We start from the raw sequence: 15,081 nt of genomic DNA on the forward strand, positions 1-15,081 counted from the left end.
ACAAGCTTTGTATGTCCACGCTAGCATTTCATATGTTTATCACTAAACCTGAATCCCACATGACTGAAATGTGAATCCCCCTATTTCCCACATGTTCCACAATAAAGGGTTATTTTTAGCTCCACATGCAACTCCACGTGAAGTCATCACCGTCTGCATTAAATATGCATGCCTCTGTTTTGCTATGACAACCTGAATTTTTATTCCCGTACATGATCTTGAGAACAGCCATGAGACTGATAGCTTAGGAGTGACCATAATCAAACATTGAATACTGCATTCCTGTCACAAACACAATATCTTTGAAGGAAAATCCTTCAATTGGAAATGGCAGGGGACATTCCTCATCACATGTGGGTTGCTTTCAAAATCTCGCCATGCCTCGTTGTATGTTGCCTATGAAGGAGGTCCTAAAGACATTTTTTTAACAGAGAGCGCAGCAACAAGCAAACTACATGTGCTTATTCAGAGGGCAAACCAAAAACTGTATTTGTTCATGCTGACGAAGCCTAGCAATTGCAAAATGTGCCCCAACAGTGGTGTATATCAGCAAAGCAACAAAATAAACAAAAACACGTTCTATTGCGATGTTTATAAGAAATCTACAACAGGATCATCTGTTTCCACCAGTAACAGAAATTTCAAATTTTAAACATGACAGCTTGTGTAGGCTACCTAGCCAAAGTAGCCAGGACAACAACATAAGATTGTTTTGTGTGACATGTTTAATGGAAGGGAAAAATTCAAACTCATCTCTTCATCTTGCAGATAAAGATAGTGGACCGTATTAATTTCAAAAATATGTATCTACATATATTCCTGTGTGCCAGAGGGGAATTTCACAGCGTTAACACTTGCAGTTAAATTTTTTTCTTATCTGAAAAACAAAATGTATGTCTTGTTTTGCTAAACTACACTCTACTAATTGTATACAAACGTATAATATACTGAAATAGAACGTTCACAATTTAAAAGGGAATAAGTAACCCCGTGCTACCAAAAACAATCTGCTTTAACCTGTTAATGAGCGTCCATCCATGCGTGGACCTTGCCTAAGGTAAATGGTAACGCGTATACTATGAGAGCATTCTATCAAGTGAAAACGTTCAAATCCTCAACTATTAAGGCAACCGCAAACATCCTCGCAGTAAAAACATCTTTTGAGAACACTAGCAAATACAGCAACGTAATCGTCTCGCTGCACTGTAGATTCTTTTATTGAACGTATTACGAAAATTAATGTCTGTTGTGGTTTCTGTCATTATCACAAGGCCCTTGCTTACAAAGACAAGCTTATCAGTTATTAAATAGATAACGCACCGTCAGTGTGAATTCGTATAATACCCACTGAAATATTTATCTTCACATCGGTATTAAATATAATAAGGCGACTATTTGGTACGATCTGCATCAATTGGCATAAATAATAAACAACCGATCAAACAGCATTATCCCATGATACGCATTAAATTCTGTCGAAACAACCTAAAATTTCCATACATTGACACTTCTTAGTTTCATGATTGTCTAGATAAAAATGAATTTATAACACGGGGTGGAGAGGAAGATAAGGAAAGCAAAACACTAGATAAAAAGGAAGGGAACCCTAAATCACAGACTAAGCCTAAAATATCTACACAACAACAACCACTGCCACCATCACCACCTACGCTTACAGACATACTCAAAAGACAAGACATGGACAAAATATTTAGGGATAGATATAATATACCAACGTCATTCATATCACTGTGTAGCCATGTTGGAACGCCGGGTGTCCCCCGCTCTGTATGTGCGTGCACTCGCTCCCTTGCTTCCACTGTATATTTGCTGTATGTATTTCAGTGCAGGCGGGCAAACAGTGGCTCAAGTGTAAAATCCATTAACGCGAACCCAAGAAGAACATTAACAGGACGTTCACAAGGACCAGCACCACGATCACGGTAAACACAACCACCGTTTGTACGTCCAAGGTCATGGTGCAATGCAGGAGGCTGTAATATTCAAGATGTTGAGCTGGCAGGTTGTTTTCGGTTGTCAGCCTAGGTTCTGTGTAACTGTCCATGCATCCACCATTCTAATAATAAAAGGAAAAAAGATACCAACAGCCTTTCTGTTCTTATAAGCTTTTCTTCTTACTCTTTCTTATCGTAGCTCATGTGTAAAGCTGGCCAACAGAAGCATCATCATCCTCACCATCATCATCCTCATCATCATCAGATCTCAGTACCGTTAATGTCTCTTCTGGTCTAAACCCGATGTCCGCTGGTTTCCCTCGCGCGGTAGATACTGTAGTTATAATGCGCGAGCTCGGTGTGCACTATTCTAACGGTGGCGCAAGAGACTGGTGCTGCTGCAACTCCCAGTATGAACAGTGAGCAAAAGCCGACGCGGCTCTTCTTGCATGCTAATCAGCAACCGGAGCGAGGGGACTCGGCAATCAATCAAATAAAAGAGGGAGAGTCTTTACAGTTGCACGGCGAATATTTAGCCGTCAAGTCTAAATCCCAAACCTATTAAAGCCGTCCGCCTAGTCCTTAACAAAACAGACGTGGCTCTGGATACAATGCGCCACATAAGACGTGTTTTGTGCTTATGCGTTGGTAGAGCGCAGATAGTTGAGCATCTTTAAACACTTCATCACTTGCTTTTCATAAGTACTGCCGTAAAATGATGACTTACACTAAAAACAACGGCACTATTCTTTCATTCAATCTCATTACCTATAGTGTGCACGTTCAACATCACATCGTCCATACGTTGTCAATACCTGCACGGATAGTCACAACCACCAGCAGCAATATTCTTCCTGATATTTACATGCAAAGCCTAATGGTATTACTATTAGTATGAATTCGTCTGGAATTTCAGTCACGTCCCGTGAGTCATGCACGTTTTATACCCTCTCAAAGCAGAACAAATCAGTACAGATCGTCTTGTACAGCCGAACGCAGAAGCTTTATTTTCCTTTTACTGTTTTATTTTTCCTCTCCCGATGCACAGTCCGTGCGGCTGTCACTTCTGCTCCGCGTGAGTTCCGAGTTCCTGAGCTTTGAGTTCTCTCGACACTGATGCTGATCTCGGTAGCACTGCCTCAGGTCCCACAGGCGTAATGAATGGAGAGCTTTGCATTTGTGTGTGTGTATCCAAACGTGACGACCTTAGAGTCCACTGCTTTTATCAGGAAATGTTACCCTTAGCAATGCCGTAACGATCCAAATTTAGAACTTGCATAATATGTAGAGAATACACCTTCCCCATCTACTGAAAACCACGACATTTGCAAATGGGATTCTGCATGGTGACACTGGAGCTGCCCCTATCCTATCGAATAAAAAACTTAGTTAATGAGGTCAAAAGTTAGTAGAATTTTGCAATTCAGGGATTATATGTGACCTGGTCATGGATTCTACATATTGTAATTCCATCAATGTATTTAGAAATAGCCTGATTCTCACTAATAAATCATATGGGATAATGCACTTAATTATTATAAAGAAAAGCAACAACAAAATTAGGAAGGTAAAAAACTTCATCTTTCACTGACTGTGAGTCAGAAACACACATACACACACACACACACACACACACACACACACACACACACAAGTAATATATAGTTGTATTAAATGTTAAAAGTGTAATACGCTCAAAGGCTGACATCATGGACCATTGGGTCTGGTTTGGGGAAAACAGCATTTTCTCCTGTTGTTTCAGAAGATCCTTGATTGCACCTTGAGAGCATGACAAGGTCCTGATTCATTCTAAAAACCATAAAATGCACTACTAGATGTCCATCCTCGTAGAAAACATGCTGGACTAAATGTTGCTGTCCCTTGGCAGCCACTAAATTCCACAATTAGCTGATTCAGTCTGTAAAATAAAGGTAGTATACTGTAGATGACTTCACAGAGAGCTGCTTTTAACAATATCAATTAATACCATTAACAATTCACTCTCTATGTAATGAACCTACTTTACTATATAGACAGGGATCACAAAATCCAACCATGATTTTCAATGTGTAGTTCTGCACAGATACCTCTCTATTCCAGGAAAAAACATGAATCTGGTTATAATACAGAAAGACAAATAGTCGTCAGAATGGTTCATCCAAATCACTTCCCCCAGGTGAAGACTGGAATCATTAAAACACCCTTGAGACATAACATAAAGCACAGCAAAGTTTAAGAAACCTTGTGGTCAAGTTTTTACCTAAATTGCAATGGCTATGATTTAAGGCCAGAGGCGAATCAAAGAGATGAAACAGATGTGAAGTTATGACAGTTCAAAGTGGCTCCAAAACCTCCTGCTAACATCTTCAACTCCCATTAGCCCCATTGACAGTGCTAAGTGGCTCCATTATTTTCCCCCTGAATGCTGAGTGCAAAGCTGAGTGATGGAATCTCGGTCATGTTAATGACATGCAATGTTTTGATGCCGTCTGCACCACCAGTACCACCTCCCTCACCTACCCACCCAACCAAAAAAAAAAAAAAAGAAAAATTGTATGTGCTCTTCCACTGGAAAACTGAATGATTACTCTATAAAAGCTTCAAGTGGGTGTGAGGGGAGAGAGGTTTGCAGCCTTAATGAAGAAGCCTCAGCTTGCTTCACTCTCCCACTCTTCACCTCTCACTCTCTTCGACCTGTGTATTTTCATTATGTTAGTATTTCATATGCATTGGAGAAGTTTAGTCAATCAATACATTTATTCGTGGAAGCATCACTCTTTTATTACTAACTACCATTATTCAGGATCTTAATTGTTGTAGCTAAATATTTGATAGAATTAAGAAAGAAATGGCATTTAATAATTTGAGTTTGAGTTTGAGAGTTAATCGCTGAGATTCAGTGAATACGGTGTACTGGAAATGAAGCCTTGAAAAATAAAAAAGTCTTTTCCCTTGAAGTCACTTTCTGAGAGAACTAGAGCACTGTTTTTCAAAACATGTGGGTTGTGTTCTCTAATAATGTGGACAAATGTACATTTTGAATGAATTTTTAATACATCAAGAAAATAATGTAAAAGATATTAAACATCATTTATATTTGCATGTATATGTGTTAATAGGACCAAGTGTAGAAGTGCCAGTCCAAGCAATGATTGCCTGGAGAGCAGGAAATTAAGGACTATGGGCTTTAATCCGAGGCTTCAGTGTGAGTTGTCAGCACACAGGGGACAACAAAACAACTGCATGACAACGGCCAGCAGGGAGAGATTAGCCCCGTCATCCACATGCTGTCAAAGTCAAGCAAGTGATCACACAGTGGGCGAGAGGTTAGGTGACAGACTCAGAAGCCCAGACAGCTAACACGATAAACTCCCCTCCCCTTGACAAAGGCCTTGAAAAGTATTCTGTAACTTCTTGGTCTTTGCAGGTACAGCTGGGTTATTCTGAGAACGGATTGTGCAGAGCAGCTCTTCATGGATACAGCCTCGATGAGCCAGCAAGGCAGTTGGGCTGTGATCGTGGAGACGTTTCCGAAGGAATCAGCGTTGCACCCCGCTGTAGGAGCGAAAGCGACAGCCAACCCCTCATCATGCAGTTGTTCTGCTCAAATGGGGCCCGTCACAGCAGCAGAACCCTATTCCTCAGGTAAAAGAGATACTCTGAGAATTCAGAAACTGCTACCTTATTTACAGCCCAGGGAAGCTGTTCCTCCGCACGGTAGTGACAAAAGGACATGTTGAGATGTCTTCCCTGCAGTGAGCAGACATCCCTTGTTGCTGCATTCCCCATAGTAGGTAGCTAAAATGCTACCCACTTGGCTTGAATGTTCAGAAATGTGCAAGAATGAATGGGTATCTGTATCATGCAATATTCCCATTATGATAAAATCACCAGTATCAGCTTGTAACTTGTAATTTCACAAAAAGGAAGCACCCTTAACAACACACAACTTAGAGGCGCATTATTAACTTTCAACTTGAATTTGAGTTGTGAGTGCACGAACAGTTTAGTAATGTAATGTTTCTCTCTCTCTCCCACTCTTTTTCTTATTTTAATATTGAATGAAAGCCAAAAAATCAGTGATGATAGTGCGTGGAATGCCAGGTGACGATGGATCCTTATTACTAATATCTGTCTAGAAATTATTTACTATATGAACCACATTCAGACTCTTGTTATATTCTGTTTCTTTTACACACAGGAGGACTACAGAATATATTATTCCTACCCAACTGGGTAACTAGTTTATTCAATATCAGCACATGCATTAACAATACATCCACTTAGCCCTGTTCTCTCTCTAGGTGCAACAACAACTTAGGTCCATGTAGCAACATATACCTAAACAATAGTTCCTATTGTTACATTCTTTCTCTTTTTTGAGGTTTTCCTCTTTCAGAACAGTTATAACAACCCAATGTTTGCTTTGCATCTCATTACAACTTAAAAAATATATAAAAAATCTTTTCTTAGCAACTAAGATCTTCATCATAAGGCACATTGACAGCTACTGTGGACAAGGGTCAATTTTTCCATGCTGAATACCATAGCTAAGAACTCTTTTTCTACTTGCTCTGTTTGTGTGAGTGCCCTGCTTGCAAATGCTACAGGCTTACTCTTCTCCATGACTGCTGCGCCCAAACCTGTGTCTGAGGCATCGCACTGTACGGTCAGTTCTTCATCTGGGTTGTAACATTTCAGCATTGGAGCATTTGCAATAGTCTCTTTCAGTCTGAGGAAAGCTTCCTCATGTTGTGCTGTCCAGTTCCACTCAACGTCTTTGTGTGTCAACTGCCTCAACACCTGACAATGATACGAGCGATGAGGGCAAAACTTGGCCAGGTAATTTACCATACCCAGTGGCCTATGGACTGCTTTCACATCAGTTGGTTTCGGCATCTGTTTGCTGGCACGGACTTTTTCAGGATCTATTTTTAGCCCATCCGCCGTCGGGAGATGTCCTATGTACACAGCCTCCTTTTGTCTCAGTTTGAACTTGTCTGCATTTAATTTGATGTTCTTTTATCTGCATCTACTATGAAACAGTCTCAGCTTCTAAACATGATCATGCTCAGCTGCCTCTTGTGTCTCACCTTGTCCCATGATCAGCACATCATCTACAATAATGTACAGACCAGGCAGATCCTCCAGCGCTTGTGTGAGCTTTTGCTGAAAGATCTCAGGAGCCAGACTTATTCCCATGGTCATTCTCAGCCATCGGTATCGTCTGTATGGAGTGGAGAATGTTGTCAGGTAACTGGACTCCTCTTCCAGCTTGACATGACAGAAAACACTTTTTGACGTCACACACCGTAAACACTTTGGCTTTGGACAAGTCTGGGAGTATGTCTTCAATAGTTGGTAGTGGAAAGCGACTGCGCTTCAATGCCTTGTTCAAGGGTCTTGGATCGATGCATACTCTTGGCTTCCCATTCTGCTTTTGTACAACGACCATCCCATTGATTTGTCCATGCTACATTCTACTGGTGTGCTGATTCCTCTGCATTGCAGGTCCCGAAGTTCGTTCCTCAGCGGTTTCATCATGGCGACTGGGACATGTCTCTTTGGCAGCTGCACAGGCTTCACCATGTTGTCTACATGTTGTCTACCTCAATTCTGTATTCTCCCCCAAGGCAGCCATCACCAGTGAACACATCAGCATACTTTTATTTGTCCCATTTTCCACTGTCCCCTTGTGGGCTTCTCTGGGGTAACGATGCTGTCTATCGCCAGAATGTTCTCATTGTGCACTTTCTATTAGTTTCATGGCCTAACTGGCTCTTTTGCCAGGCAGTGGCACAGTACATCTTTGTCCACCACCTGGAACTCCAACTGGTACAGTTTCTGGTTTCTTGGGTTTCTTAATTTTACTTACATTTCCCCAGTGGCCTCAGTTTGCTTTTGCTGTCTTCAAGTTTTGTGTTTGGATTAAGCAGATTGATTGGGATGATATTGCAAGTAGCACCACAGTGAATTTGGGATTTCACAACATCTTTGCCCAGGAGCATGCCAGCAAAAAACTGAGTGTCATTCACTTTGTTAGTGTCCACTACACTCACATTCTCTGTCTCTGCTTCAGTAACACAGAGAATTTATTCATATTCATCACTCACATTGTGCTACATTGTGTACATGTTTCTTTTTTGTTTGTTTCAGGCTTGCTCTACATTTCGCTGCAAAGTGGTTCTCTTTGCCACACTTTTTGCACTTCTTACCGGCCTATAACAAGGCCTATAGTATCAGCAACAAACTAAAATTGCCCTTATGGCAGCATAAGGCTGTTGCTGATATTGAGAACTCCTTTGATGATGATGTCAGTATGTTTAGATTAGTATAGAGGAGGGTCTGCTTTAGCAGGGGCACCATCTGCTTTCCTGTGAAATATCTCAAAACAGCTCAAAAATTTTGGCAGCACACCAAATAAGCCTCAAGTTTCATCTTAGAACATCACACATTGATCACTCACTTTTATGAACATCCCCCATTGATCACTGAGAACATCATTTTGAAAAAAAAAGGTCTTTACACTCATGTTTCTCAATTTACTAGACAAAATGGGCCAATAATGACAAAAAGAACGATGATAATTATTCAACTGCCCTGGGGTTTTAGGGGTAATCATGCAAGGGCAGAAGTATAAGCCAATGACAGAATTACAATATAGGATGTCACTCTAAACACGAGTAAAATCTGTCAGTTTTGTTGAAGAATGACACAAGTGAGCTCAATCCACTATTCCACATACACATAAAAAGGGTTCCATAATGAAAAGAACTATTATATAATTTTAGAATTGTGCTAAACACGGTTTCCCCCTCTGTAAAGCATTGGCAGCTTCTGTGTGACATTTAGACAATAAAGGTCACATCTGAAATTCTAAATGTAATATGAGGAGAAAAATGCTAATGGATTCATGAATATTAATAACACTAAAAATGACTTTGTCAAATATGTCACATCTCTCAGAAGACAAAATGGTCACTGGAGACTGGAAGAACACAGCTATTGGTCACGACCTGATATTAACCAACAGCAAATGATGTCTGCACTCTGTAATGTAATTAATCTGGTGCATGTGTGCCTGTGTTTGTCTTTGTGTCTGTATGTATATCTCCGCCACAGTAGCACAGCACTTGCAAGTCACAGGATTTTGATAATGCTCCACATCTGTGGCTTTTTTTTTTCTTTCTTTTTTTGGTCTGGTGACCAGCACTCCAGAGGAACTGTTGTATAGCACAGTGAAACAAATTGTCATGGAACATGTTCACTGCGATCCCCTGTCAACCTGCATCAAGCTTCAAATTTCTTACCAGGGAAAAAAAACACCCAGATATCGATGTGAAAATAGTAAAGCAATAAAATAAGCACATCTCCCTGATAATATAAAACAAGCTGCCATACAAAAACAAAGGATGAGAGCTGAATTTAGGGCAGGAGTGGATGAGAACAAACTAGCTGACAGGTTGAAATATTCTGAAAAAAAATTACACAAAAACAATGCAATGACCATTTTTATGAGGGTACAAACTGATGACTACTAAATGGATGTGACTACTAAATGCTTCACATTTCTGAATGAGATGTTGAGACTGATGCTAAGATTGATAATCATTACGAATGGAGGCATATTTGCATGACCTATTTGCATTAGGGAACAATAGTGCTTTGCAGCACTAATTTCACAACACTGAATGCTGAACTACGTTCAGTGTCTTATTTCTTTCATTTCAAAACATGTTTGAAAAAAACCTTCCCCGCATTCATTAATGTGTACTGAGCCATCGGCAAGGTGCAGAAAAAGGCTGCTAAAATTTTAAGCTGAAAGCTCTTGCAAATCAGTAATAAATCCCCCTGTATGAACTTTATGCCATAATTATTTTAAAGAGGTCTACTCAGAGTTGAGCTGTCAAGAAAGATGTTTGTGGGGCTTCACCTATCACGAACACAAAATCTACATTAAGCCTCAACCCACATATGGGCACCTCCTATTTGCATAGCCTTCGACTGAGCTTGACAGACGACCCTGTGATGCCTGAAATAGAATGCTCAATATATATTGATTCTCAGCCTTTGAGAAAAAAAGAGAGCAACGAGCCATTTCCCAGTTCTGTTAATTAATAAATCACACTTTTTTATTGTGCCAACAAATTTATGAACACTCTGCTTTGTTGGCTTTGGTCAGAATCCAAATCAGGGACTGATTTAGTCTGCTGTGCATGTCTTCCATAAAAAAAGACTCAGCTGACAGTTCCATGAGCTACAATTATACAATTACTACTCTTTAATTGAAATTACTCTTTAATTGAAATGGTGAGTTTAGTTGGGTCAAATGGCCTGTTCTCATCATAATATGTTCTTATGTTCTTATAAACAGATTTGCATTAGGTGAGTATTTATTAGTCTGAGAATAATTATTTGGATTATCCCTACTTTGAATGAGAATGTCCATAATTCTCTTGCATGTAATTTCCAGATATTAGGATACTAAATGCTGAAAATTGACTTTGGGCAGCTGAGTAACTGTAATCATTCCAAACATGTACAGAATAAGTATTTTTCTTTGTTTTGTTTACCATTCCTGATCTTACCTTTGCAGAATGCAAACATAAACATAGGTACATAAACAGGTCTAAGTACCAAATACTGTTCATGAAAGGTTATACACAGTTTTCAGATAAATGTACCCAACAATCTTTGTTTAAAACTGATATCAGATGAAATGTGCATTTTGATCATTGCTGTTCTCAGAAACATTTCATAATCAATTTATTGTGTTTTTAATGTTCAATAAATAACAAACACTTTATTCTATCCAAATAGATACTCAATAAATGGGTCATTGTAAATCACAAAAATTCCATAATTCTGTTTAGAATCAGCAACAACTCTTCAGTTAATAGCAACTGTAACGCTAACTGTATGCTATGGAAATTTAAAATAAAAAATTCATATGCAACCACAAAAACAGTACTGCAGGGGACATTAATGAATAATAGATTGTTCACTGATTGTTGTACGTACACCATACATTACTTGCACTTGCTTTATATAAGTTATGTAATCAACCTAGTAAGGCATCTACATGTTGAGAATATGACAACAATCGATGTTTAATGATGAGACCAGGAAATTCAACCCAGCTAGGCTCTACATTCCAGCTGCGGTGTAGAGTACATCTGATGTTGTGTCAAGCCTTGTTTCAAACACTCTTAAGGGTCCTTTCACCCTCGATCTTAATAAGGTATTGCATCGATAAGTTTCACAGTGAAAAAAGTGCTTGTTGATGTTAACGTAATTCTTCACACTGCACACGGCGCTCTACAGTGGAGTCAGTGTTCATTGGATGATAGGTGCTTCTCTGCTGACATCCTCCAAGCAACTCAAAGGTGCCTGACAAATTGCAGGGTGCCTGAGAGTGGTGAGATGAGGGGACCCTGGCCGATATACCCACCCTTATCCCTGGAATTAAGCCATTTTTTCCACTGCTGGATCTTGTACTCAAGCAAATCCCTTAACCCCTGAGCTTCTCAAGAGCCCTTCTTGCCTGCCTTTTTTGTGTCATTTTCTAGTCTATGTTCAAGAATGAATCTCCAGCTTACAATATCATGTAAATGGGAAAATATGATTGTATTCACAAAACTCCAGTTGGGGTTTCCAGGAACACTTCACTCAGGGACAAGCTGTCCATCTGCTCCACATGTATTGTGTTATCTAGATCAATTTAAATTGTTCCTATTCATCTAAAGTGCCACTGCAGAGAGTGTACCTGCAGCTGATTAGATTATTGTGCCCCAGGTTATTCGATTTCTGGGTTTGAAACTGTCTCTGTATGTTAAAAACCAGGAGAAGAAATCAGTGGGCTAAAAATGGAATATTGTAGTGAGAGGATACATAAATCTCTCATCCAGCACAAGGGCCAATCTCCAAGATGCTCAGACCCTCAATTATATCTTCCTTATAAATGGCACTGATTAGCATGATTATCATTCCTCTCCGGATTCAAAATGAGCTCTGTGGTTTTCTCTACTTTCCTTTGTTATTTGGAAAGTTTTGTGCACGTTTCAGTCACTTGCTTGATTGTACATATTCAGCTATAGTTTTTCAAGGAGCATTCCCCAAAGACTGCATTGTTTCTTGCCTACAAAATAAATCTATGTTCATCTCTTTAAAAGTGACTACCCATGTTAGAAACTGAAGTTTTCAGATGTTTATTCCAATGCTTATGAATTTGAATTATTAATTTGATCCAAATCTAAATAAAGAAAGTGAGCCAAATCCTATAATAAATAATACTACCGAAGGCAAATTTCACATGCACAATTAACTTCTCACTGTCAAAAATACAATATATATACACTAATATCATCATGTAAATCAGAGATACGTTGTCAGAAACTGAAGTTTCACTTGTATTTACTATTATGAAATTCATATATATATATATATGTAATTTTTTTCCGTGAGGTAACATAATGGAAGGATACAATTACTTGTATTAAAGACCACATATATGTGGTCTCCACAACATATTTGTAATATATTTTTATAATGATCTACTAGTGTGACTATAACAAGCACATGGATTATGGATCCACTGGGATATGCAGCAAAGTCCAAAACAACCACAGAGCAGGTCCTGAGAAAACACTACAGTGATTGCTAAATGTCTAGTAGTAGATTGGACTAATGATAAATTAAATTGGTTTGTCTGACACAATGCATGTTTTAAGAAACACCCAGTTGTTCCCATGGTAGAGTTCAATAAAAGCATGTTTGCCAATAGATGGCAGTGTTACAAAAAAGGACTTATTTTTCTTCACACCAACAGCAGCTATGAAGTGATAGCAATTATCTCAGCCCATGCATTTGAGATATTAATGCCAAGATGTCATTATCAGTGACTCACACACTTTCTTTCATATCATTTAATTCTAATCATTTGATATAGTTATGTAAAGGTAATGGTTATCCTTTCCACACCATCACCAGAGGGTGGGAGATTCAATGCCCAGTCCTCCCAAAGACTTTAAAGTGGTGTCCATTATTACTCCTTCATAGCAGAAGATCAAGGTAAACCTCAGTCCTATTCAGATACATGCATTGTCTTCATTATACATTTGCTAAATGAAACAATTCAAGCAATCTTCCTAAAATACAAGGAAGACATTAAAGTTTCAAATTCCTTTCATCTTCTCCCACCACCAAAGTGCACCCCCAAATCCACTTTAATTTATGTAACTTAATCCCAAATTGATATGAATCACTTGACTTTTCCCACAGTTTGTTGTGACACCCACATATGGTTCTATTTCTAGCTAGATAAAATGACATCAGTCCTGTTGCTAGGTTCCCTGCCTACCTTCAGAGTTCCATTAAATCAGACCATTTGACAAAAAGTTTTTCTTTGGCTGTGAAACTGGTGATAAGATGCAGATCCTTTACAAGGTCATTCAAGGTATTCCATATAAATTCTGACACTGTGTTCCTGTGACCCAGAATATTTCATTTTGGACTGGATTAATTTTGGATCATTTAAATTTCCATAGACATGAAAACAAACGATACAACTGTCTGCCTTAATTAGAAGGCAAAGCTTGAATGACCTATCCAGGCACAACAGGAACAGCTTTTCTTCATTCACTGCATTCTGCATTAACTGGACTTCAAAGCATTTGTTACAGTCCCAAGATTATTTCCCACGCATGTAGCTGGCCCCCTCGAAATGACTCTCTTATACAAGTTCCAATGGATGTGTGGTGGTATGGTATGGTATGGTCCAGTGATAGCGTGCAATTTCATTGATCCAGCCTTGTAAAATTCTGAAAGAGATACTGATATCCTGATGAGTGCCAAGGCGGCAGACACAAAGTGCAACTGAACACCCAATACAAGGACACCCCATTCAGGTGTGTGACGTAACATCACTTCTTGAAAGCTAAAGTTCAGTCCAGACCACAAGTTAGGTCTACTTCACTGGATAAAGGGAGACCATAATTGTGATTATTCATGAGATTCAAAGACCCACATTCAAGTTTCCTGGATACCTGATTTCTCTGCAACCTTTTTCTGTTTCTATTTTTATGAGAAACTCAACATTTGCATGACTCTGTCTCTCTTCTCACAACCTTTTGTTGTGGTAGCACAACTTGATAAGCAGAAAGCCATCTATCCTCGCACATTCAAACAACCTTGGATTTCAGCCATGTTCTAAATGTCTCAGGAGATTTTGTCTAAGAAAGACTGCAAGCCTGTTACTCCCCCTTTGTAAATTGCTCTATTTGTAGTCCATGATTTGGTAATGGAAGAGGAGTACTTCTCCACCCATTTCCCCTCAGCACCATCCCCGAATTCTTCTTTTGTTCCAGTTCTGTCTTCTCCTTGGCCACACCGGCTTCCTACTTCCTGCGCCAGAGGTCATGTAGCCTGTTTGAAACGGGCTAAAAATAACATGTAGAACAATTCCTGAATGCAATACTGGGAATCACCAAGCTACTGTTTATTCATTTAATTTTCTGTGCCTTTATGCTTGAGAAGGTCAGATTTTGTGGTCATGACTTTTGCAATCACTACACAATTTGCAGAGCAATTAATTTGCAGAATAGTCATTTATCAGAATTAGTTTAAAGCTGGCCGCTTACATCCAATCATATTCAGGTTATTTGTCACCAGGCTATTCTGAGAAAAGAATATATAAATATATACTCACTCAATGAAATATCAGTCAGTGTATAAATTAGAATAGATTGGAATTAAACAATTAATTACATTATAAATATGTTAAGCAGAGCAAACTGTGCCAAAAACAATCAACACATTAAAATTAATGGAAGGCATGGTACATCTCAAATATTATTTCATGCAACTTGCACAGTGTATCTTAGTTTCTTAAAGGTGAATAACATTATTATAGATCCAGGTGATGACAGGGTGGACTTGCAGATTTCCTTTTAAATTAAACAAGGAACAGGACAAAAACATCACAAGGGCAATACAAATATCTTCATTCTCAAAATATAACCAATCTGATCAGCTTACATAGAGCTATCCAGAACATGGAGGTTTCTCTCTGCTCACACAGCTAGCCCTGTCTTTGATGTTGAGAAATGATTAGCTTGGTAATTACAAA

At 39.0% G+C, this 15,081-nt stretch overlaps 1 protein-coding gene across 7 annotated transcripts in view; it reads right to left on the bottom strand.

The window, feature by feature from the left end:
• Positions 1-15,081, bottom strand: part of arhgef9a (Cdc42 guanine nucleotide exchange factor (GEF) 9a) — an 84,570-nt gene that overhangs the window by 43,640 nt on the left and 25,849 nt on the right. Inside the window, exon 1 of one of the 7 annotated variants that reach the window (XM_036523618.1) lies at positions 2,771-2,830. The exons of 4 other annotated variants lie outside the window; for them this stretch is intronic. Coding sequence is in view for 2 of the 3 variants with exons in the window: in XM_036523616.1 (XP_036379509.1) it covers positions 2,197-2,217 (21 nt within the window). In the remaining variant the exon portion in view is untranslated. Of the gene's footprint in view, positions 1-1,736; positions 2,125-2,196; positions 2,393-2,770; positions 2,831-15,081 lie in introns of those variants that run through there. 2 more of the 7 variants (XM_036523616.1, XM_036523617.1) reach the window with 2 other exon arrangements.

The sequence above is a fragment of the Megalops cyprinoides genome, chromosome 3 (assembly GCF_013368585.1).
Source record: "Megalops cyprinoides isolate fMegCyp1 chromosome 3, fMegCyp1.pri, whole genome shotgun sequence".
Lineage (NCBI taxonomy): Eukaryota > Metazoa > Chordata > Actinopteri > Elopiformes > Megalopidae > Megalops > Megalops cyprinoides.